This window comes from Heterodontus francisci, chromosome 15, assembly GCF_036365525.1.
Source record: "Heterodontus francisci isolate sHetFra1 chromosome 15, sHetFra1.hap1, whole genome shotgun sequence".
NCBI lineage: Eukaryota > Metazoa > Chordata > Chondrichthyes > Heterodontiformes > Heterodontidae > Heterodontus > Heterodontus francisci.
The window spans coordinates 40,825,114-40,849,026 of NC_090385.1; the positions used below are offsets into that span (position 1 = coordinate 40,825,114).

Consider the following 23,913-nt stretch of genomic DNA (forward strand, 5'->3'; position numbering starts at 1 on the left):
GCTCAAAGGGACATGCAGACTCTCACAGCAGTGCACAATCTGTCCTCCAACAAATTAGTAGGATTTCTGAGTGGTGCTCTGAGGGAGTGGCAGTTGCACTGGCGTGTACAAACCTGCTGTCCTCTTTCAGTGGTTCCCAGTACTACCATCCCATCAATTCCTTGCTATTACCTCCCAGACAGCCAGCCCAGACTGCTGCCATCCATGTCAAGGTGGTTGCAGTCTGAAACGGGGCCGTCAAGGCCTAGAGCTGCTCAAATCATCCTGCAAGGCCCATTGTAGTGTCCCCCATTGCAAGTCAGTAACCTTTTTTACAACCTCAATGAGGTCATTAACGTTAAAATACAAGATATGAACCCCCCCGAAACCATTTTAAAGAATTATACAACATGATTTAATGTTTTAAGACTTTTATTATAACAACTAAACTAAAAGAAATCCCCATTGACTAAACAGTACTTCGTAAGTAACTGAAACCCCAAAATAGAGTAAGGTACTTTCTTTACTTATTAAAATACTTGATTACCTCACACCACACTTATACGTTATACAGTCCTCCTTGATGGCTAAATCTTTGCAGTTAAAAGTCCCAAACCCCTCCCAGTTGCAATGGGTTGGATTTCCCAGAGCTATTCAAAATCAATGTCCTCTTTGCTCATTTCTCCGAGCACTTCCAACTTGGATGTCTGTGAATAAAGCAATTCCTGGTGATCCTGTTGGCCTTTTACTTCTCTGCAAATCTCAACTTTCAAAACAGGTTCAAGTCTTTCAAGTCTTTCGCTGTATCAATTTCTCTGAGAGCAGGTGTTCCCTCTCTCTCCCTTGAGACTGCCACTGCAGGTTGCTTCTTTTCTTACAGCCCGCTCTGAGGCGGTCACCGCTGGTTTCCTTACTTACAGCCTGTCTGCCTTCAGATAATATGTTAAATTTATCTGGAATCAAAGGTCAATAGCTTATTGCTCTTTTCCAAAATGTAAAATCCAGAAGTCTGGTTTCTGCAGAGCCACCTGGGTTCCCAGGTGTTAACGGCTACTGGATACATTTGCATCCCCAGAATCACTAACTCCTTGTTTATGATCCAACAGTCTGGGAGGGTTAAACCCATTGTTCTTCAGGTGTTATACACCTGCAGTCTTCGTTTTTCAAAAAAAGTCAGTGATCTGTGTTCTCTGTTGTCTTGGTAACCAAGATTTCTGTCCTGTCCTTTAGCAGAGTGGATATGAGGTCGCCTGACTTCTCAGACTCCATCTTAAACTTTTAAAATCTCAGTTTTTAAAACATAATCATGTTACAAAGTCTAACATTCATAACACCTTTAATCAGCCATGCTGCAGCCACTGGGGTAGTACTGGGCTAGGAAAAGGTGTTGTATGATTGCCTTTAAGAGTGATGTCCCTTTAAGATCTTAGTATGCTGATGAGCCAAGTACCAGGAGGCAATCATGTGACTCAGAGACTGTCACTCTGCAACTGTAACACCCAGAGTAAGTTTCTGTAAATACTTAGCTCTGTATTACATAATAGCTCAACCATTGATAATTCTGTTAGAGATCTTCAGCATAACTGGATTCTACAAATCCCATTTTATGTTGCATCAGATAACATAAAAGAACTCATTATATGGTGGCAGCTGTGGTGAGAAGACAAAGTCTGAGGTTGAAGACCACAGTTAAAACAGCTCTGAAAATGACCATTCCTACAGCCACTAGAGGGAAAGTTAAAAAACTGGCTCAAACAGTGGAATAAAAAGAACGTACCTCAAGCTGTAGAATACAGAGCACAAAACAACAAGTAAATTAAGTAAGTCATTGTGCGAGGGATACTGCTTTTTAAAAAAAGGCTTTGAAGTCCTTCAAAAAGATCTTTTTTCTTTCAACAGCTCCGTGTAGAAAAATTACGGGGATGACCCAACTCCTTTCCCGAGCTTACCAAGGTCGGCGCCATTATAGGAGGCATCCGTTAGAAAAAATGCGGGAAAACCCAGATCACTGCAGAGCCTTCATGCAGGCAGCCAAATTAAAAAAAAAATTAAAACCACTCAAACGTGAATAACAGCTTCCATTCAGGAGGCCACAGCAAGAAAAACTCATTAAACCACTCGAGTGTGAACAACATAAACAAACGACTTTATCTTAGTCATTGATTATTTGTCCAAATTTCCAATCAGACAGGTAAAAGACACTTCAAGCGCGGTCGTCACAGAAACATTGAGTGCCATATTCAGTCTATTTGGTCCACCTGAAGAAATTATTTCTGACAATGCGTCACAGAATACGGGCAAACTTTTCACGGATATGTGTGCCAAATGAGGCGTAAACCATGAGATGTCCTCACCACATTACCCTAGATCTAATGGCACAGTTAACTCGCTTATCCTGAAGTGTAGGACAACAAAACAAGATTTTCATGTTGCCGTGCTACACCTCAGAGCTACACCTATGGATATGAGCTTACTGTCACCAGCAGAGATTATGTTTGGCGGAGAAGTGCAGATGACCGCCAAGCCATCATCTGTCCAAATTCTCCGAGATGCAGGAGACACTGCTCGAAAAACAAGGGAGAATGAAAGTGGTGCATGACTGACATGCAGGGGCGGAACTACCTCAACTACACATAAGACAAAAGGTCAGGGTAATACACGCCACAATGAGAATATGGTTACCCGCAGAGGTATCCAAAATTTGCAGTGAGCCTAGGTCCTATGAGATTACAACAAGTAGCGGAGTGGTGTTGAGAACGAACTGTAACCAACTAAGAGAAGTGTGCAATACCCCAATTTCGCACAGCTGACTCAAAAGAATGCACTCTGACGCTGAGGGTGTGACGCAACAACCAACACATTGACAACACGTCTGCAAACACAAAACAGCAAAGGATGACACCCCAGAAGGTTCTCCATAGCCAGATTTGGAAGAGTTGTCAAACCAGTGAAACGATATGTGGACTATTAAACTTGTGCACGTGTAAAGTTCATAATCTCTACACCTGTCTAAATAATTTTAGTGTTATTTAATTTTATGTGTTCTTACTTTTAGCAGACTAGACTTATCTTTGGAAAGAAGGGGGATGTTGTATGATTGCCTTTAAGACAGATTTCCCTTCAAGATCTTCGTATGCTAATGAGCCAAGTACCAGGATGCAGTCATGTCACTCAGAGCCAGAGCCACTCTGCAACTGTAACACCTACAGTAAGGTTCTGTAAGTAGTTAGCTCTGTACTACACAATAGCTCAGCTGTTAATAAACCTGTCAGAGATCTTCAGCACAACTGGACTCCATGCATCTCATTCTATGTTGTACCAGACAACATAAAATAACTCATTACAAAAGGAACCCATAAGACAAGCACAAGGGGGTATAGTTCAGATTAGTGTGGGTTATTGGATGTGCTGTTGGATAAAGCTGTTGTATAATGTTTTTTTTTGTTGATGGCTTTTATTTCAGAATTATGGTCAAGAGGATCCTGTGATGGAACATTACAAATGGATTGAAAGATGGGGAATTATGAAGCATTGATGATGATGAGATGGGGTTTTGGGGGAACCAGAGCCTTAGTTGCTGCCCATCGACAGCTTGTTTGAAGCAAAGGGGTTCCAGATGCCTCCTCCCTGCTTCTTCCTTCTCCTCTTTCACCTCCTCCTCCTCCCTTATCTTCACGCAGCCCAAAGACAGTGTGAACAGCTGACTGCCTCTGGGTGAAGGCATCGTAGCTGCTCCCAGGATAGCAGATACTCACCAATGTGAAGTTCTGGGCATGATTGTTCACCAACTGCACATTGATGGAGTGGTAGACCTTGTGTTTCCTGTATGTGTATATATATATATATATATATATATTATATCCCCATTTACATATAGAGCCTGCAGAGCCACGTGCCTACAGTCAAAGGCTCCTTGCACCATTGGGAATCCTACTACCCTGGCAAAGCCATGTTCCTGCTCCTCCTGGTTCTCTCTGGTAACTGCAAAGATGATGAAGTCCCCTCTCATGGCGTACAGAGCCTCCGTCACATCCCTACACAGCGGTGCACAAACTGGGAAATGTTGGCAATGTTGCCTGCTCCTACCTGGAAGGATCTGTTTCCATAGAAGTTGAGGATGGCAGTGATCTTGAGGGCCACTGACAGTGTCGTCCATGCCCTACTGTGCAGCTGTAAGCCCTGTTGACAAAGGTGGCACAGTTCACCTTCTTGGTGAACCATTAGAAACCTCGAACATTGCTCCTGGCTAAGATGGAGGTAGGTGAAGTGCTCCCCTGAAGACCCTTGGTGGGTACGGCCTTCTTATAAGAGTCCTCCTCCTTCCCCCTCTGCTCACAGCTTCACCTCCCTTCTGCCTCAGCTCCATCTCCCCTATCATGTTGCAGCCAAGAGGGACTGCAAATACAGATCCCCATAATTCCAGGTGGCTTTCCAGGGCAGAAAAAGCTCCTCTGACCTCCTTGTCAGGAGACATCAAAGTAATAAGTCAGCAAAATCCCTCCTCAAACACACCACAGTACGTACACAAATTTTGCAATTAAGTCAAAAGCACCTCATCTGCAGGTTGGATGGTTGGTCATTTTAATAACACTAGTGATGGGTCCCTTGTGCGGCTGAAAACATGTTGAGCTGGGAGTAATTTAGGAGAGGGTGTTAGCTGCACCTGCACAGTCCAAATTGACAGACCCTACATCAACTCAACCATGGCTCAGTTAGTAATGCTCTTGCCTGTGTCAGAAAGTTGTGGGTTCAAGCCTTATGCCAGGACTACAGCACAAAAGTCAAGGCTCCAGTGTTGTCTCTTGGATGAGCTGTTAAACTGAGGCTCCATCTGTCTTCTCAGGTGGATGTAAAAGATTCAATGGTGCTCTTTCAAAGCAGAGTAAGGGAGTTATCCCTGGTGTGCCTGCCCCACAATTTATCCCTCAATCAACATTACAAAAACAGACTATCTAGTCATTATCACATTGCTGTTTGTGGGAGCTTGCTGTGTGCAAATTGGCTGCCATCTTTCCTACATTATAACAGTGACTACACTACAAAAAGTACTTCATTGGCTTTAAAGCACTTTGAGATGTCCTGTGGCCATGAAAGCTGCTATATAAATGCAAGTCTCTCTGAAGCGTGTGTCTGACACTATTAATTTTCAGTGTATTCTCTGTCGGTGCTGTGGACTGATTCCTAACTGAATTAGGAATTAGAATCGACAGGAAGAAGTATTCTGAGCTGGAAAGGAAACAAAGGATTTTTGAGAAGCCAGGATCCCCGCATCTGTGATTCTACACAGGTACAAGCAACAGACAGAAAAGTCTCTGCAGGAGGATAACGAAACACCCAAAAAAAATGAAAAACTATGTAAACTGAAATGCCTGAGGTGATAGAAAGATGACAATATTTTGGTGTAAATCAGTAAAGAACAACATGAAGCTGTATATGTATACTTCATATTAATAGTCTTGTCTCAAATGCAAAAAGAAAAAACTAAAACTGTAGATCCTGGAAATGTGAGATAATATAAAAATGGTGGAAAGTCACAGCATGCCTTCAGCATCTGTGAAGAATCAAAGATAGACTAATGTCTTTGTTGGAGACATTCACTAATGTTTTCTCTCTTTATAATCGATAAATCCCATTCATGACACTGGAGGGAGGTAAAATGAAGAACCTATCTGTAAATTTACTTATGGAAATAGTAAATAGCTTGGCTCTTTTGATAGTACTGTTGGCCCAAAGTTAGACGATTGTGGTTTTAAACCTCATCCCTACTGAAACCATAATCTAGGCTGAGACTCCAGTACAATACTTCATTATTAGAGTTAATTCCCTTTCAATTTTATGTTAAGCTGAGGTCCAATTCAACAACAACTGCTTTGCTGTTCTTTCAATTCAGATTCCAGGAGGCAGTGTGCTGAGTTTAAGGTATTAGGTCGATTTTTCATTGCCCAGTGATAGACTTGCAGAACCAAATAAAGTTGGGTCTGTAAGTTTTTCACTACACTTTGGAAAACAGATTGGAAAGTATAAGAGACCAAACATCCTTATTCTTGTACTCCAATCCCCTTGTAATAAAGGCCAACATGCCATTGGCCTTCCTAATTGCTTGCTGTGCCTGCACATTAACTTACTGTGTTCCTTCTATGTATACACCCAAGTTTCTCTGAACATCAACATTTAGAAGTTTCACACCTTTGAAAAAAGCTCTGCTTTTTTATTCTTACTACCAAAGTGAATATTCTCACACTTCCCCACATTATGCTCTATCTGCCACTTTGTTGCCCACTAACTTAATCATAACTAGCCACAACTATAATGAAGTGGAAACTGTAGCCCACCAATGAAAGGTGAGACTGACCTTGTCAGGGTTTCTGGGGTCTGCCTATTTGAGTTTATGAGGTGCCTCTTTGATGCCCACTGGAGGGAGGGAGCAAAATGCAATACTTGTATGGGCATGTGTAGGCAAAGCCTACAGCATTGGCTGAAAGTTCATTGGATATCAGACAAAGACAGGAATGAGTTTAAGTGTGATGGGCCCACAGTTAAATTGCCTACCAACATCACACTTTAGATTGCACACACTGTTTAATGGTAATTTCTGACTCACCTGTGGAGAGTCACTTGAGTGTTACACAAGAGTATTCCCAGAAACAGTCAATACCTTTAGATGAGGAGAGAAAATTGGAAAGGAAAAATATTGAACTGATCAATGGGAGTCTGCATTGTAAGACAGTGTTTTACTTTTTGTATTGGGCTTGTGAACAAGTATGCAGTTGAAGTGAAAATATACCCTTGAGCAGCGAGAAGCTGCCAAGCTGCCTCTTATCCACTTGGAGTTCAAAATCATATTCTAGTGCATTTTTTTAAAACTGTGTTGTGAAAGAAATGTCCAGTTCCTCAGCAGTAAGAAGTAACTGCAATAATCTTGGAACATTTTTGTTGATTTTTCACATCTTTATCCAATCTTCTGTTTATTCACAGAAGAAGCCAATCACCACCGATCACCAAGTCAAACTTTCTGACATTTAGGGGTAGATATTAATTTTTACTGCTGGGCTGAAAACCAAGAGTAGCCAATTGGCTGCCTGTTATACAACCTTTCCTTTTCATTGACTACCGTTAACTTGTCAAATAAAAATTCAAATCTATCACTTCGAATTGAATTTCCCCTGAAATAATTACCCGAGGTGAACTCACTGCATTACAAATAGAATGAGTTATATAATGGTAATCTAATTCGGCGATTCAGATAATAACTAAAAAAAAAAGTGTTTTGCTTGTAATTGAGAAGTCAAGATGAAAGGCCAAGGTCCATATTACAGGACACCACCAAGACTGAAAACTGGGGGACCAAATGGATTTGGGCTTCAATCACCTCATGAATCTCCTGCAACCTGTTCTCATGCAGATCAATGAGAGTGCTGTATCACAGCCATCCAGGAGTGGGAGTGCTGCAATGGAAATTTGCCCTTTCGCATGGGAGAGTGCACCTACTCCCCTTCCACCCCTTCAACCCTGCTGCCAGCACACCAGATGGGTCAGACTGCCCTGGCAGCTGTCAAGGTGCTGCAGCCTGAAGCTGCGCCTTCTTAGGCCCAACCTCCCGGATGTTGTCAACAACAACCATTCAAAAGCCATCATAAGAGCCGCAGAAGCCTTCTACCTCCCATGCTTGCAAAAACACTCGATTAGCTGGTTAGCTTGTTTTCCAAAATCTTTTTGTGCAGTGTGTGTTCTGGGAGTATCAAGTGATCTGCAGTTTTAGTTAACAGTAATAAAAATGTTGGTCTTTGGGAAGATGCAGTTTATTGGAATGTGGAAAAGAAAAAACAAAAGACTGCAGTGTCTTTCATGACTTCAGGACATCCCAAAGTGCTCTCCAGCTAATTAAGTACTTTGTTGAAATGTAGGCTGGGATTTTACCGAAAGGAACCAATTCCCAATGCCGGGACTGAATGCGGGTGGCGTGGCCGCATGGGTGGGCCAGGGATGGAGTTACAAGTGTGATATTCTCAGGGTCTGCCAATTATCTGCCAGCAGACAGGGGAGCCAGCCAGTCAGGTGACACAGGTGGCGGGAGGTTCCGGCTCAGACAAAGCTGGCTGCATCTTTAAAAGGCAGGCAGCAATACTTGTACATGAAACAGCCCCAGAGGGAACAGTGAGGGAGCCCTGGAAACTGCATAAATTGATGACATAGCCAAAGACACATCACGCCATGATTCAATGATGCCTACCTAGAGATACTGCTTCAAGCTGTAAGTGCACGGAAGGAAGTCCTATTCCCTCGAGATGGCAGGACAGAGCACCTCCCTAAACCAAGCAGGCCTGGGTGAAGATAGTAGAAGAGGTCAGCAACTGTGGAATAGCCCCCGTACCTGGCTACAGTGCCTAAAGAGTGTCAATGTCCTGATGCATCCTGGCAAGGTAAATGCAGCACTTATCAGTAAGCTTGCAGTGCTAATTATGACTGAAGATGAATATGAGATTGCAGAAGGTGTTGCCCACCCAATTGGTGGAGATGCTCAAGCATCAGCATTGGCTGTCAGATTCATGTTAGTCTCTGTGTAGGACACTGTCAGACAGAGGTGACTCCTGCACAGCCAGTACTGATTAACTACATGCAGGAGGCATGCCTGTGGCACCATGATAGGTAGTTAGGCTGCCACCAACATAGGCATCAAGTGTGTCTTTGAGTAATAATGGGAGTTTATGTGCTTGCAGGAGAAGAGAGCTCACAACAGAAGGGAAAGATCAAGAACCGGAGTGGGTGTGCCCTACATGGCCATCCTCATGCCCATGGAGGAAGAGGTATTGGAGCTGGGTGGAATGGAGACAGGCAAGGCAATCACGGATGGTGAGATGGGTCTGGAGCCCCGAATGAGTGGCCTATTGATTGGGTGCAAAAGACCCTCTGGAGAGTACAAAGCATAGTGCTCATGTGTGCTCCACCGGTCACATAGAGCTCCAGATAATGAGTAGTCAGAGGGATGTGTTGGAAAGCACATTGCCCCCTCATCACTCTTCTCTCTCTTGCAGGTCATGGATAAGAGTAGCCAGTTTCCAAGACTGCATGACAGCCCTCCACCAGGAGAAGGAGACCTCAGATGGTGCACTGCGAAATCATTTCCCTGCACCCTCCACCAGCGCAGATACTGTCGCATCAGTGGGTGGTAGCGCATTAGTAACAGGGTCACAATCTGGTGAGCACAGTACAGACGAGCCAAGCAGCTGACGGAGGCAGTGACAGACAAGGCCATTCACACTGAGAGGATTGTGGAATGGCCCAGTGATGCTCAACTTCAGGTTGATGACGTATCTCTGGAGTCATCAACAAGGCAGCAGCTGCTGGAGCTGCAGCATGAGGTAAGGACACTTCTGGCGGAGCTTCCAGAGGCTATGTGCACCCATGCGTGGATGAAAGAGTTCATCCAGGCCATGATTGCAGCCATGACTCTGGCATGTGCGAGCACGGCTTCCTTCATCGAGAGATTGGTGACCCTCATGGTGTGTCATATCCAGCATACCACCCAGTCGATGCCGGAGATATGTGCGGACCTGCATTCCATCACCACCTCCATGAACTCTGTGGAGAAATGCTGGGCAAGAGGGGAACGAAGTGTCTGGAGTCATCACCAGGTTTTGGACTCCTCAGGAGAGCAGGGAAGGCCAAGTGAGCCCTGAAAGGGCTGAGGCGTGGCTGTCTGCAGCATCGGTGGGCTCCTCTCAGGGCACTCCTAATATGGAGCCGCTCTGATGGTAACACTGTGGAGACAGAGGCGGCTCCTGCACCTGTGCAAGAGGCCCTCAAAATGCAAGGGACCTCCAGGCCTCAGACAACTAGAGGATGACCACTATGGTCATCAAAAGCCCCAGAATAGAAAGGTCAGCAGCCTGCCTCCACCTCAGCTGACATGCGCAGAGGGAGCACCATGTAGGAGCACCCACAAATACATTAAGAATTGCAGCGAGCTGCATTTGGGTTTATATTTTGATATTAGATGTCACCTTGCTGTCTATGTGTTTTCAATTAATTATGAAATGATGCACCACAAAAAGAATTTTTTACTTTTTTTTTAAACACTCTACTGGGCCACTAGCAGATAGATGGCTCTCGTACAGGTTGTGATGGGAAGAACATTGCCGAATGAGGTCACTGCATTTCCCATGCCGTTGTCTCATGTGATGATGGGCCCAGGTCATACAGGGAAATGGCAACAGGGCTGCAAAAGGTGGATTAGCTTGACCGGGTGTGTATGTAAAATGTGCCTGTATTAGTGAGTCACGTGCCTCCCTTGCGCATATCTCATTGCGCCTTGCCTCCTGTCCCTTGGGGTCTTCATCCTGTTGCGCCCGATCACCATCTCCCTCCATGTCCTCATTGCCGGAGGAGGTATCGTGCTTCAGGATGTCCTCATTGTTCAAAGCTTCTCCCCTCTGTAACATCAGGTTGTGCAGTGCACAGCACACCACCATGATGTGCAAAACCCTTGCTGAGGCATACTGAAGGGCTCCACCAGATCTATCCAGGAATCTTCATCTTCAGAAGCCCTATGGTCTGCTCAATAGTTGCTCAAGTTGTCTCGTGGCAACTGTTGTATCACTCCTCTGCATCTGTGCTTGGGTTCCTCACTGGTGTGAGAGTAGCCATCTCTTCAGTAGGTAGCCCTTGTCACCCAGTATCCAGCCTTGAAGGTGTGCAGGGGGCCTGAAAAGGTAGAGTATCTGGGACTGCCTTCGTGTGTCCCAGGAAGCTTGCACAGACCTGAAGGATCCATTTGCAGTGCTTGCAAGCCAGTTGTACATTTAGCGAGTGGAAACCCTTCCTGTTGATGAAGGCTGCTGTCTGGTCTATGGCAGCCTTGATGGCCTCATGCGTGCTGTCAATTACTCCCTGCACCTGCGGGAATCCAGCAATGCCCCAAATCCTATGGTCCTCTCAGCCTGACTGTCTGGTTCGGTGCAAAAGCGCATGGATTGTCTGACCATCTTGACACAGCGATGAGCTGCAGACTGAGAGATCCCACAGATATCTCCAGAAGATCCCTGGAATGATCCTGAGACATAGAATTCAGTTCCATGGTAACTTTCACTACCACAGGCATTGGATGCCTGCCCCTTCCCATAGGGCTCAGCTCCTCCTCCATCATGGCATACAGCTCGGTGACCACCTCCCTGAAGAGGCGCAGTCTTTGGCTGCTCCAGCATTTGCAGGAAGCAGAGCCTCTGATGGTAGACCCTCTCTGCTGGGTAGTGTCGTCTGTGCGTAAGAGGCTGGTTTTGTACTCCTCTGCTTCTTCCTCGTCTGTGCCCCCTTCCAGGCTAATGATCCTGGTTGCCCCTCTGGGTGTTGCTGCCCCACTCCAGGTAGCTGCAGCTCTCCCTCTCTCAGATATTCCTCCTCACTGGAGGTCTCAAAGCCTGAGTGAATGAGGCCCATAGCAAATAGCTGCACTCAGCTCTCTGGGCCTCCCATGTCCCTTACCCTGTATATACAAGTGCCAAATCAGAGAGGACACTCAACTGGAATGTCTCCACTGTGCTCGCCAAGTTTGTCTTTGCTCCCGACTGCTACTGCTACTGTCTACTCAATGTCACACACCCTTCCAAGCCATGCTACCTCTCACAATGGCTGCCGACTGCAGCCAGCACTGACCTTTCACTGAGCTTCCATGTCCTCATACCTGGCGAGGCTCTGAAGCTCTGTTGTTCCCATGCCTCCCCTCGTAAAATGGAAAAAAACTTGGTAAAATTGCAGTTAATTGCCTGTTTAACAGGCTTGATTACCTTCCCACCACGTTCCAGCGTGACCTCCACCCGCCAGCCTGGCTTTCTCTGGTAATATCCGCTCCCAATGTAAACGTGTCGGACTTCCCTCCTGAGACCTTTCGCTACCATTATACCACCCCTCCCATTTCCCAGCTGTCAAAGTTGTGGAAAGTTCCCGCTTCCTCGCCATCCTTGATGTCCTTGGTGTCAATTTCTTGAACATACAAAAGGTATGATCTTCACTGCTGTCTCAAGGTATTTTCCCCCATGCAGTGCACACTACAATAGAGGACAACTTTTTATAGCTATACATGTCTATGTATAGAGGTGCCAAATATGCTAATCAAAGTAAGTTACACTTACAAATACTATAAACTTATTATCTCTTCCCAAATTTCAAATGAAATTTACATTTTGGATGTCTTGGCTCCAACAGCTCTGAAGACCAAGCAAAAAGTGTTGGTTAACATTTGCTGAAAGCCAAAATCATGAGCAGTGGCTTGTTTGAGAACGGCTCTCTTTGTAGAATCATGGAAACTTACTGCACAGAGAGAGGCCATTCATAAAGCTGTTCTATGTGATTAATGTTTTTATTTTTTTCCCCTCCTGTCTTTTTCTTTCGCTCTCTATCTTTTGCTCAATTTTTTCTTCTCACATTCTGTATCTCTTTCTTCTTTTCCCTCTTCTGCTCCTTCCCCCTGTTGTGTGCTGTTGTTGTATTTAGTAGCTTAACAGGGATGTTCTGGAGAAAGTCTCAGACTCAGGATAAGGTCAACCAAAAACTGTTTAGTATTTACATTATATTATATACACTCTCATCAAGCCTCCTAAGCCAACATCCTTCATGATGCTCTCTCTTCTCTCCAGCCTAAACTCATGTGACTATGACATCATCACTCTTACAGTGGGAGGGGTTGCTTTCACTGTCTTCAGTTTACAACCTTTACATCCTTATACTACACCCACCTTATACCCCATCCTTATACTACATCCTTACACACACCCCACCCGCTCCCAGCTCCAGCAACATCCCACAGTTGGCCAGTTGTCAGAAACCAACAAATATTGGCTCAGAAAGTGTGCTGAGAACCACAGAAAAACGGAAAGTGGCTGCAGCTAAAACAATAGACTGACTGGTTATGATATGTTAATGGCTAGCATATCTATAGTAGAAAATGGGAAGTACTTTTCTTTACGTACCAATTTCTCGTCATGAAATTGTTGACTTATTGCTGGATATAGTTCCAAGAGTACAGCTCACTCTACAATCACTTACCCATTATCTCAGGACAGGTTTTGATACCAAGTATTAGCAGGCCATTTCACCATCAGATAATTTCCACGCAGCCCAGGAGGGGTCACTGGATAGAATTCAAGAGTAGGAACCTGCCCTACCTCAGGGACACTTCACACTTCTATTGTCACCCCACTGAAACCAATGAACTCAGCATAACTCAGCATGAACCTGTATAACTCAAGTATCCCTGGATAAACCGACAGAGCCATTGGAAGCCCAGTGAAACTCTTTACAAGGGTGCAACTAAAATTCATTCCAGCTTCAAAAATCCCACTGAAATGCTACCATGTTGGCTTCAAGTGTAAATTCAGGCCACAGCAAACACTGCATTTGATATACCATAGGACTGTTAAAAGTTGTTCATAGTGTCAATTAGTCTAAGAGTTAAACGTGAGCTTTTTGAGCATTACTTTAACACCATTTAAAATGCAACCTAAAATTGAAATATTTGGACTTTTCAAAGACACTTTATTAAAATTAAAAAAAATGTATTTATAACTTCAGCTGCAATGCAAAACCAGCACATTGTCCTATTTCCATGCTTGCCTCCTTGATGTATAAACAGTAATTTTTTTCACAAATTCTTTCAGCATGGGGGCCCCCTGGCCCTTTAATAAAATACAGCAGTGGTGAGAATGAAACCTTCCCAGCAATGGGGTGATGAGAGCAAATCTTTAGGTACTTCCTGCCAGGAGAACCAAGGAAAGAAGCAGAGTTTCCTGCCAACATTTAAAGGAACAGATCCACAAACATAGTGAGAGAGAGGAAGGTAAAATGATTTCTTTGTTTCAACAGTAAAACTGAAATGTGGGCACATCAAGACACAGTACTGAACTCTTCTGATAACAACTGCTTTACAATTTTCTTTCTTTTTTTCTCTCCTCTCTGAAAATAACTTGCACTGGAGTTTCAGTTCCACAGGCTGCAGTGCTTCCTTGGTACCCCTCCTAAGTGGCCCTTCTTCAGGTGTGAGCCGAGACAGTGTTGGCAGGCCATGGGAACATGGGGAGCATCATGGGTGAGCTCAAACCTATCCTATCCATGGCCTGATGTCTATACATGCATATTTTCAAGCAAGTGATTATTAGGAGATCGAATTTTGTCAGATCTTCACCTCCCTAAATGTGTTGCAGAGGCCATTTGTAGCATTTAAATTATAATCCCCAGCTGAGTTCAAGACAGAACGGAGATCAATTCTGGTCAATATGGTTCAGCTACTTTAACCATGGTGCAGCATGTAGATTAATAAAAAATTGCTTCATATTTTGTGCATTACAGTTTACTTTCCCCCTCTGGCTACCTACCCCACTTCCCCTGCTCCTTGCCTTCCTCCCATCCCCAACCCTACTCTATGGTATGTAAATATTTTGATAAAGAAGGTTTCAAAGCCTTTGGCTCTATTATTTTTGAACTGATCACTAGGGGCAACACAAGAGTGACAAAGTGGAGAAACTTTCTAATTTTTGTCCCTTCCCTGTCTCAGGTCCAAAAACTTCACTACTGCTGGGCACCTAGCAACGAAGTGCAACTCGCCATGCGATCAATTACAAGAGAAAGTTCTTATCTTTCCATTTCATGTCACATTGTGTTACAGCAATGATACATTGAATCACTCGGGTGCCATTCCTCAAATGCCATGGCAGTAAAACACATCAACTCATTTAGCACTGAGCCAAATAGACCAGGAGGGTAGCAATTTTAATTCTCAGTATTGGATTAGCTGATTTCAGCCAGTCTGTAGCTGGGATGTTAGAATTGGTCTCTGAGCCCTGGACAAGGGAGGGAAAATAATTAACCAGAATTGTAATTCCTGATCTCTGAGCAGTGGCCACACTGGGAAAGCATGCCATTGGCATGTCAGACGAGAATGGGATCAGCCTTGGCTCTGATTCTCCCATGATCTAATATTTTTCCCCACCCTAGCCCAGACCCACTGAGGTCAACTGTAGAACCTCAACTGCATTCTCCACCCGAGATCAGATAACCCAGAATAGAGCAAGATTTGAAATTTGGACTTTCTAGTCTTTGTATTTAATGTCACAATGACTGCAACCTCTACCCACTTGGCTTTCAAGGGATCTCTGTTGTGTTAAGATTTTAATAAATTAACTTTTAGAGTCATAGAGAGATACATCACTGAAACAGGCCCTTCGGCCCACTGAGTCTGTGCTGACCATCAACTACCCATTTATACTAATCCTACATTAATCCCACATTCCCTACCACATCCCCACAATTCTCCTGCCACCTACCTACACTAGAGGCAATTTACAATGGCCAATTTACCTATCAACCTGCAAGTCTTTGGCTGTGGGAGGAAACCAGAGCAGCCGGCGGAAACCCACGCAGTCACAGGGAGAACTTGCAAACTCCGCGCAGGCAGTACCCAGAACCGAACCTGGGTCACTGAAGCTGTGAGGCTGCGGTGCTACCACTGTGCCACCCCATTTGTAAATGATTTTATTTTTACTCAGAGCTGGAACTAATGGTGCAGTTGATATAGTTACTGTCATGCAAGCCCCCACCTGCCAAGCATGAGGCATATTAATTTCGCCACATGGACATTAAATTTCAAACTGTTGTTGAAGTGAAGAAAGGACTTGCTTTTAAAATTGCCAGATCTTGGCTGGAAAGACATTTGCATATTAACGGACAGTGTTTGGCAGGACAAAGCAGCCATTCCCTACCATATTCAATCCACAATGGACCCTTGGCTGGAAAGATATTTGCATATTAACAAACAGTGCTTGGAAAGGACAAAGGACCATTCCCTGACACATTCAACCCACAATGGACTATTCATCACCAGACCTCAAAGGTGGAGGAGCTCGCATTCCAGGTTGACTGCCAAATACACAAATGGACATAGTCAAACCAGCTAGTCATGTGACTAACCTGCTGGGCAAACTGAGTTTTTTGAATTTGTACAAACTGTTTGGGCAGAAAAGCAGAATGCTCCTGGACTGAGACGATCTCTCCTGGCTAGCCGCCACAGCGTCTCCTGTTTGTCTGCTTCCATCTCGTTCTCACAAGCCTCTGAATCCACTCTTCTTCTCTCTTCTTTGGCCTCCTTGTCTCGAGAGACAATGGGTAAGCGCCCACTGAAGACACGTAAACCCCAAGACAGAAAAGTCTCCCCCACAGCGAGCAAGGTTTAAGAAGAATACTGGGCCCCAACGAAAAGCAAGACATCAAGGACTGCACAGTGAGCTCGAAAAACCGTAACAAAAACTCTTCAGATAGTGCCTCAAACTTTTCCACTTTATTTTTCTTCCGCTCTTTTCTGTCTCTATTTCTTTATTTGCATGTGTGTATCGCGTATGTATGCTAGCATGGGCGCGTCATGTATCCGTAGGCGTTAACCGAATTAGGGTTTAAGTTTAATAAATTTAAACTTTTCTTCTTTAAACTTAAGAAAGATTGTTTGTGCTGGTTTCTTTGCCTTATAATTGGAAAGCAGTGAACAATCACTGACACACCATCCTGACTTGGAACTATATCGCCATTCCTTCACTGTCACTGGGTCAAAATCCTGGAACTCCCTCCCTAACAGCACTGTGGGTGTACCTAGCCCACATGGACTGCAGCGGTTCAAGAAGGCAGCTCACCACCACCTTCTCAATGGCAATTAAGGATGGGCAATAAATGCTGGCCTAGCCAGCGATACCCACATCCCACGAATGAATTAAAAAAAACAAGGATTCACCAAAGGGGAGCCGAAAACATGGTGTGTTTAAAATTAAACCCTGTTACGGTAAGACCAGGTGAAGGCTGAAAGGGAACCCTAGACCTCTTTCTCATCTGGTCGTTAATGGTTACCCATTATACATGAAAAAGTAACATTAAAAAAATTATCAACCACATTTTAATACCCCTTTACAATACAGTTCATTGAACTGGCAGCATTTTTACATTGCTAATGCATTGTCAGTAATACCACATGATAATCTCATCACTGCCGCCCATCAATGTAGAGAAGGCAAACTATGTTCCTCCGATGGCATTCAAGGCCTGAATTTTTATGGGTCCTGCGAGCCGCTGTTTGAGGCAGCGCAACATTTAGGCATCCATTGATCCCACTCCCATAATGCAGTAAAAATGGGTTTCCATATCAGTGCCCCTTTCATGAGCCCTAAACCACAACATAAAAAATGCTTAACTGTGTTCTGACCCATTATACCTTCCAGTACGCCTACTGAAGGAAAGGCATGTTTAACTAAAATGATTCATCCCAGCTGGGCCTCACAACTTACCCCAGAATCCAGTGTTATTACAATGAAACCATTTGTCCCTCCCTTGGCACACAACTGAGAAAACAGTGATTTGGTGAGAATTGATTTAAAACCTACAGTATTTAACCAAACATTTTCAAGACACAAAAATCCAACTCCAACACAAAAATAAAAAAGATGACAGATATATTTCCAGTACTGGTCATTGTTAACTCATTCACTATGCACAAGTGTTGAGCTGATATTGGAAACAGCCTCTACGCATAATGTACATTTTCAATAATAATGCCTGTATGCACTCAATACCGCTGAAACAATGGCCCAATCAGAGGGCTGGCAGCTCAGCAGCCTCGGCAGTGCCACCGCTAGCGGTGGCCATTGCTGGGGCTGCACCCACAGGATGAGGGCGCATCGATCGTTGTGCACCCTCAAACACAAGTGTGTCTAGTAATGCTGGTGTCAGGCAAGCAGGCAGGCCCTAGTGATCAGGGATGGAGGTAGGAGGGTCGCTGAGTGCAGGCAGCGCTATTGCCATGGGGGTTGCCATAGCCACCAACAGGCCCCTCAAAGGTCCTGGAATGCTCAAAAATGAGAGCCACCCACTGGAACCTGCTGGATGGTCTCCCCACGCAGTCGCAGACCTCCCACGTTGCTGGAAAAATGCTCGTGGTGGTGGGAAGAGGCACTTAATTGGCTACTTAAGTGGCTCAATTGGGCTCCCAGCCAGTGGCACACCTGCCTGCTTTCCTGCCACGTGCATACCCCCATTGCCTTCCCACGCTATTTTTTCAGTTTTCCTGCCTCCCAGCCCATCGCCAAGGACTGGTAAAATGCCCACCAATGATAACATTTGGCACTTTTGTGGACCTGGGATGAAGTGCCAGCAACAGCCATATTTATACTTTACTGGCATTGTTTGTTTTCTTGAGTTTGTACCGGATTTGCCTCTAGGTTAGAAGAATTGAGAGTCAATTCTTCACTCCAGGATTAAAACTCATTGACCCAGAAAATCCTCAGGCTGTTTCAGTGAAGTTATGATGGTGGAGTAGGAACAGCTTCGAGGAAACTCCAGGCCTAATCTAGACTGTCATTCCACTGCAGTACTGGAGGTATTGGAGGTATCATATTTTCTCTGAGGCGTTAAACTATAGCTGCATCTGGTAGTTCAGACCAAAGATTTTGCGACACTATTTGAAGAACAGGAAATTCTGCCAGTGCCTTTGTTGCCGTTACTCCTTCAACCAACACCACTGCTAAACTGATCATTCATCTGATTGGTGTTTGTGAGATCTTGTGTGTAAATGGCTATTGTGTTTGTCTGCATAACAGTTGCTAGTCTTCAAAGTCATTTTTGTTTTTTTTCCTTTATGTAGGAACCTTTCTCATACTCTGGGCAAAATACAAAAGAAAGCTTGTGTCCTGATAGGTGACTCTCTATTTTGTCCCTTGCCTCCAACCTTTTTCTCTCCATCAAACCTTTCTTGCCACAATCTATTTTGTCAACACTGCTATGGTCCCCTGAACTTTTCTCATGTTCTTTCTAAGCTGCAAATGTGCTACTCCAGATGCTCATCCTCCTCTTTGTAACTTCCCTGCATTGAATTCAAGACTTCTCTCACTTTTTTACTCACGCTCTTTCCAAGAACTTCAAAACCATGGAACTCTTTACCTCTTTCATTGTTCAGGCTTTTTAAAGCCAAGCTTGGATCATTTGATCACTAATTTTTAGGTTCACCTCATATTTTCAGCCCTTTCAATCATTCAGTACTTAGGTCCTTAGACCTTCACCTAGGCTTCTCAAATTTAAAAAAAATCTCCCATTGCCACATATACATTCAATGAGACAATTAAAGTGTGGACTTGGAAAGTCTGTAAGTAAGTAAATAAATAAATACATAAATTCTTTTCTCAACCCTCATTGCTGATGTACTCAATATTTTATCAAGTAGAAAATGTGGAAGAGCTGGCAAAGTTCAAGTAATATGCTTTCAAATGTAATTATCTAAACACAGCTAACATCACTGACACTTTAACTGCAGATGCAACTTGACTGTAAAATTCTAAGATAAATATTGGATTTAGTACCACGTACGTATTAGATTTGGCCGATATTTTATTATATTTCCCAACAAGCAGCTGCAATGTCAATTTTAGCCATGTCCCTGTGCTCTTTTTTCCCCATTCCGCAATCTCTGAAAGTGTTAACCTTTTATGAGCAAAGTTGAAGCGTTATTCCCAAATGTAGGCTAAAACCACAGAAGGTTCCTTTGTAGAAATGGCTCAATAAGTGTGCAGCAGGCCAAAAAAATTTTACAAGTGTACAGCAAGTTGGCCACTACATTTCAGTTGTAATTGATGAGCGAGAAATTTAACTGTGTTGGTACAAAATTTCACTCAAGCTCTGAACTTGGAACTGCAAATAAACTTATATCTATTTTTGTGCTTATCAAGATGCAAAATTTTACTACAGGGAAATGCAACACTTTTTCCTACATAATGATGGTCACTGCACTGACTGCATGAAATGCTTTGCAATTGTTCAGCAATGTGATAAGGTGCTGTGCAAATATAAGCTTTCTTCACATCTTTCTTTCCATTTTTGGCACCTGGTGCCAGCATCAAACACTTTCCCTAGATGTAGCACAGTTGAATGTGGACTAAAGTCATCGCTGCTCTGTCTAGGACTGTGCCTTAGCCCCAACTTCAAAGGAATGCAACTTCTATAACGCTTTTCCATTTCTGATGTGAACCTGTCTGTGGCAGCTCTGTTACGACCAGATGAGAAAGGGGTCTAGGGTTCCCTCTCAGCCTTCACCTGGTCTAACCATAATTTTTAAAACACTGTTTTTAGCTCCCCCTTAGTGAATCCAATTATAAGGCAAAGAAACCAGCCCAAAACAGGTTTTCTTAGGTTTAAAGAAGAAAGGTTGACATGTTATTAAACTTAAACTCTAATTCGGTTAGCGCCTACAGATACACAACATGCCCACGCTAGCATGCATACGCGATACACACATGCAGCTAGAGACAGAAAAGAGGAGAAAATAAAGTGGAAAAGTTTGAGGCAATCTCTGAAGAGGGTTTTTGTTATGGTTCTTTGAGCCCAATGTAGAGTCATTGATTGTAGGTAGATCTTGCTGTTTGTTGGGGCCCAGTATTCTTCTTGAACCTGGTTCGCTGTAGGAGACCTTTCTCTCTTGTGGTTCATGTGTCTTTAGTGGATTTGGAGTTCCATGAGGAAGAGATGGGAGCAGACAGACAGGAGAGGTCTTCTTCAGTCCAGGAGCATACTGCGGTCTCTTAGTTGAAACTGTTTGTACAATTCAGAAAAAAACAGGTTGCAAAGCAGGCTAGTCACATAACCAGCTAGTCTGACCACCTCTGTTTGTGGCTTCGGCCATCCCAGCAGTCATCCTGAAATTTAAGCTCCCTCACCTTCAATGTCTGGTGCTTAAAGTCCATTGTGGGTTAAATTGGATAAGGGAAGTAACCCCTTTGTCTCCACAAGCACCGTCTGTTAATATGCAAATGTCTTTCCAGCCAAGGGCCTGGTGATGTTTTTTTAAACAAGTCCTTCCTTCACTTCAGCAACAGTTTCAAATCAATGTTCATATGACAAAATTAATGTGCCTCAGTCTTGGCAGGTGGGGGGGGGGGGGGGGGGGACTGCATGACAGATTTCACAACCCTCTCCATGTGGTTACAGCATGTAACCACATTCAGATACACACATGCAGCTAGAGACAGAAAAGAGGAGATCTAAAAACAAGTTGGCTGTTCCCAATTTGAAATTGTGCATTTATGTCATGTAACTAGGTTTGATTAATGACAGCACTTCCTTTCCTAATTCCATCACGTTCAAATCATTGCAATTCTATGTTCAAAAATAAATGCAAAACTAATACTACAACATGAAAATAAATAGCTCTAAAGTCAAACAGGCTAAAAACAAATGAGTTAACGTTTCAGGTCTGTGACCTTTCAGGTCACATCGCAGTCACATCACTAATAAAGAACAGATGCCCTGTACAAATTAAAATTGTGTACTGGTGGTTTCAAATTACAATTGTTTTTAAACAGTTCTGCAATGCCCACTAGCTTTGCAAGATTTTAAATGAGCTGCTTGATTGTACTCGATGATCAGCTGAGCATATACTAGAGTTTGAAATATGGGCAAGCAGTTTGACAGACCTTCACTGCTAATCTTTAGCATCTGGGATTGGTGGATGGCTATTTATGCCAAGCCCAGGAGCAGATTTCCTGAAGTACCTCCGATTTGCTTACCCAGTAGACCCGGTGACAAAAATGAAGAGTGAGAAACACTTGTATTTAATATCCTCAGGATGCCACAAAGCATTTTACACCCAATTAATTACTTATTTTTGCAGTGCAGTCACTATTATATTTAGGCAAATGCAGTGCTCAACTTGTCCACAGCATGATCCACAATGAGCAATGAGATTAATGACCAAGAAATTTGTTCCTGATGGTGTTGGTTGAGGTATAATTGTTGGTCAGGACCAGGAAAACGTCCTTTACTCTTCTTTAAATAGTGTCAAGGAATTTTTTGCAACCGCCTGAGTCCTGAGTGGATAGATAAGGCCTCATCCAAAAGGCGGCACCTCCAACAATACAGTATTCCCTCAACTCTGTACCAGATTATGCTCTTAAATCCTGTAGAGGACATTAAACCCATCAACCCCTGACTCAGAGGTAAGTGCCAAGACTGACACTCAATGTGGGGAAGAAGTGAAACTTAAGATTGTGGAGCAGCCTCTAGTGAAAGAGGGGCTGCAGCCTTTGGCACCTTGCGTAAATACGGAACACAGTTTCTGGCTGGCTGCAGAATAGCCAGGAAATCTTTAAAGTGGCTCTGGCACTAATTGGAGGTCGCTACATGGTGCAGCACTCGCCACACAAGGTTTCCAGTGATACTGGGAAGGATCTCTGTGTACAGAGCTTCAATGGAGTTGCTTCCCCACACCAGATGGTAAAATTGTTTGTCAGGTATATCCTGAAGGCGAGGAAGTGGAGAATGCGTGGCAACAATGAACATAGGAAATCCCTCCATACAGAATGGAATGACACAGAGAATGTTTGCAAGTGTCGATCAAGTCGTGAAACAGAGGAGCTTGACAGGAGTTTTTGGGCCTTACACTGATGAGCAGCTCTGTCCAAATGAGTGTGAAATTGATCAGAACCGTTCCACACTGCAAACCTTTGTCAAAGTTATAGACAGGAGAGGCTTATAAATTTGGATACATCAGTCACACTAACAGAGATTGTCTATAAGTTACTGATGGGTCAGTCACACTAACAAAACAGTCTATAAGTCATCAATGGATTAATCTCACTATCTGGGTAGTTTATAAATCAGTCAGTAAATAATCACTGGATTAGGCGTTTCAGCATTTTACTAGTTATCAATTGGTTAATCAGACTGACAGAGGTAGTTTATAAGTTATCAATAGATTAATTGCACTAGAAATAGACGATAAAACATACACTTTTACCATTTGCTCCCTCTGCAACCTCTGGATGAAAAATTTTAAAATTTTATTTTCAGTTGTTGGAATTGAATGAATACAAAAGTACTGTTAAGAATATTAAGAACAGAATATTCTCTGCATCTCAGTTACCAGTGATTGTTACTGTGAGAGAGAATCTCTCCCTGATAGTTAGCAGTCTTCTTTGAATCTAGCATTTACTGTACTTATATTATTTATAATATAAAGAACTTTCTGTAGGAAAATCTAAAATCATAAAGGGAAAATTCTTCATAATGCTTCAAACTCTAGCTTGATTTCTAATGTAAAACTACCACCTTAAAATGTGAACATTTAAAAATTTACCTCTGTGGTTGGGAATTATCTTTTCAAACCAACCTTTTCTGTCTCTGATGTTTTAAATATTCGGTTTCCACTTTCTGCTTTTTGTTTCCTCTGAACTCGGTTATTTTGCTGGGGAGTCATGATGCTGACTCGATTCTTCAGTGCACATGCTTCTTGCTTCCCATGTCCAACAGGAGGAATGATTTGTGTACAGTATTTGTTCTTGCAATCTGCATAAATCCCCTGATAATGATCTGACTGGACTTGCTGTTTGATCTTGGATGAGAGTTGCACAGTTTTTCTTTCCACTGAGCTGGGACAGAGTCCTATTCTGATCCAAGGGCTGTTCCTCCTCACTGACTAAATAAGGTCATCATCTAGCTTGCCTCATTCTACTGTAACCCTTTAGTGCTGAGGGCACAGCAGACTGATTTACTAGCTCATATCCCAACACTAAAAGAGGATGCTTTGATAAATGGTTCCTTTTGAATTCCCAATGTTCACCAGCTTAGCCCTTTGTATATTTAATAATATGCTTAATATTACATTAACATACCAGTTGGGAAATATTTCCGATCTCAGTCCCAGAATATATGCAACTCACAGTGTTAACTTATTGCTGCTAATTCTCTGATAGCTCAATAACTCTCAGGTTCAGTCCTCTGTCTGTGCTGAGCTAGCTGATCTCAGAAAGGGTAGCAAAAGGAGTGCGAGAGGAACAATTCAACTCTGCTTCTCCCTCCTGATCGCAATTCGGTGACTACTGCGTGTATGAAAACATTGGGAGAAGTCAGGATAAAGCTACAGTGTTA

At 43.4% G+C, this 23,913-nt stretch overlaps 1 protein-coding gene across 6 annotated transcripts in view; it reads right to left on the minus strand.

Annotated features, from left to right (window-relative positions):
- The window catches only part of arhgap20b (Rho GTPase activating protein 20b), a 106,930-nt gene extending 83,558 nt beyond the window's left edge, over window positions 1-23,372 (minus strand). For 3 of the 6 annotated variants that reach the window (XM_068047413.1, XM_068047412.1, XM_068047411.1), the window contains exon 1: window positions 23,156-23,372. In XM_068047413.1, the coding sequence (XP_067903514.1) occupies window positions 23,156-23,242 (87 nt within the window). In that variant the 5' untranslated portion in view covers window positions 23,243-23,372. Of the gene's footprint in view, window positions 1-23,122 lie in introns of all 6 variants that reach the window. The other 3 variants (XM_068047414.1, XM_068047415.1, XM_068047417.1) reach the window with 2 other exon arrangements.
- Between the last annotated feature and the right edge of the window lie 541 nt (window positions 23,373-23,913).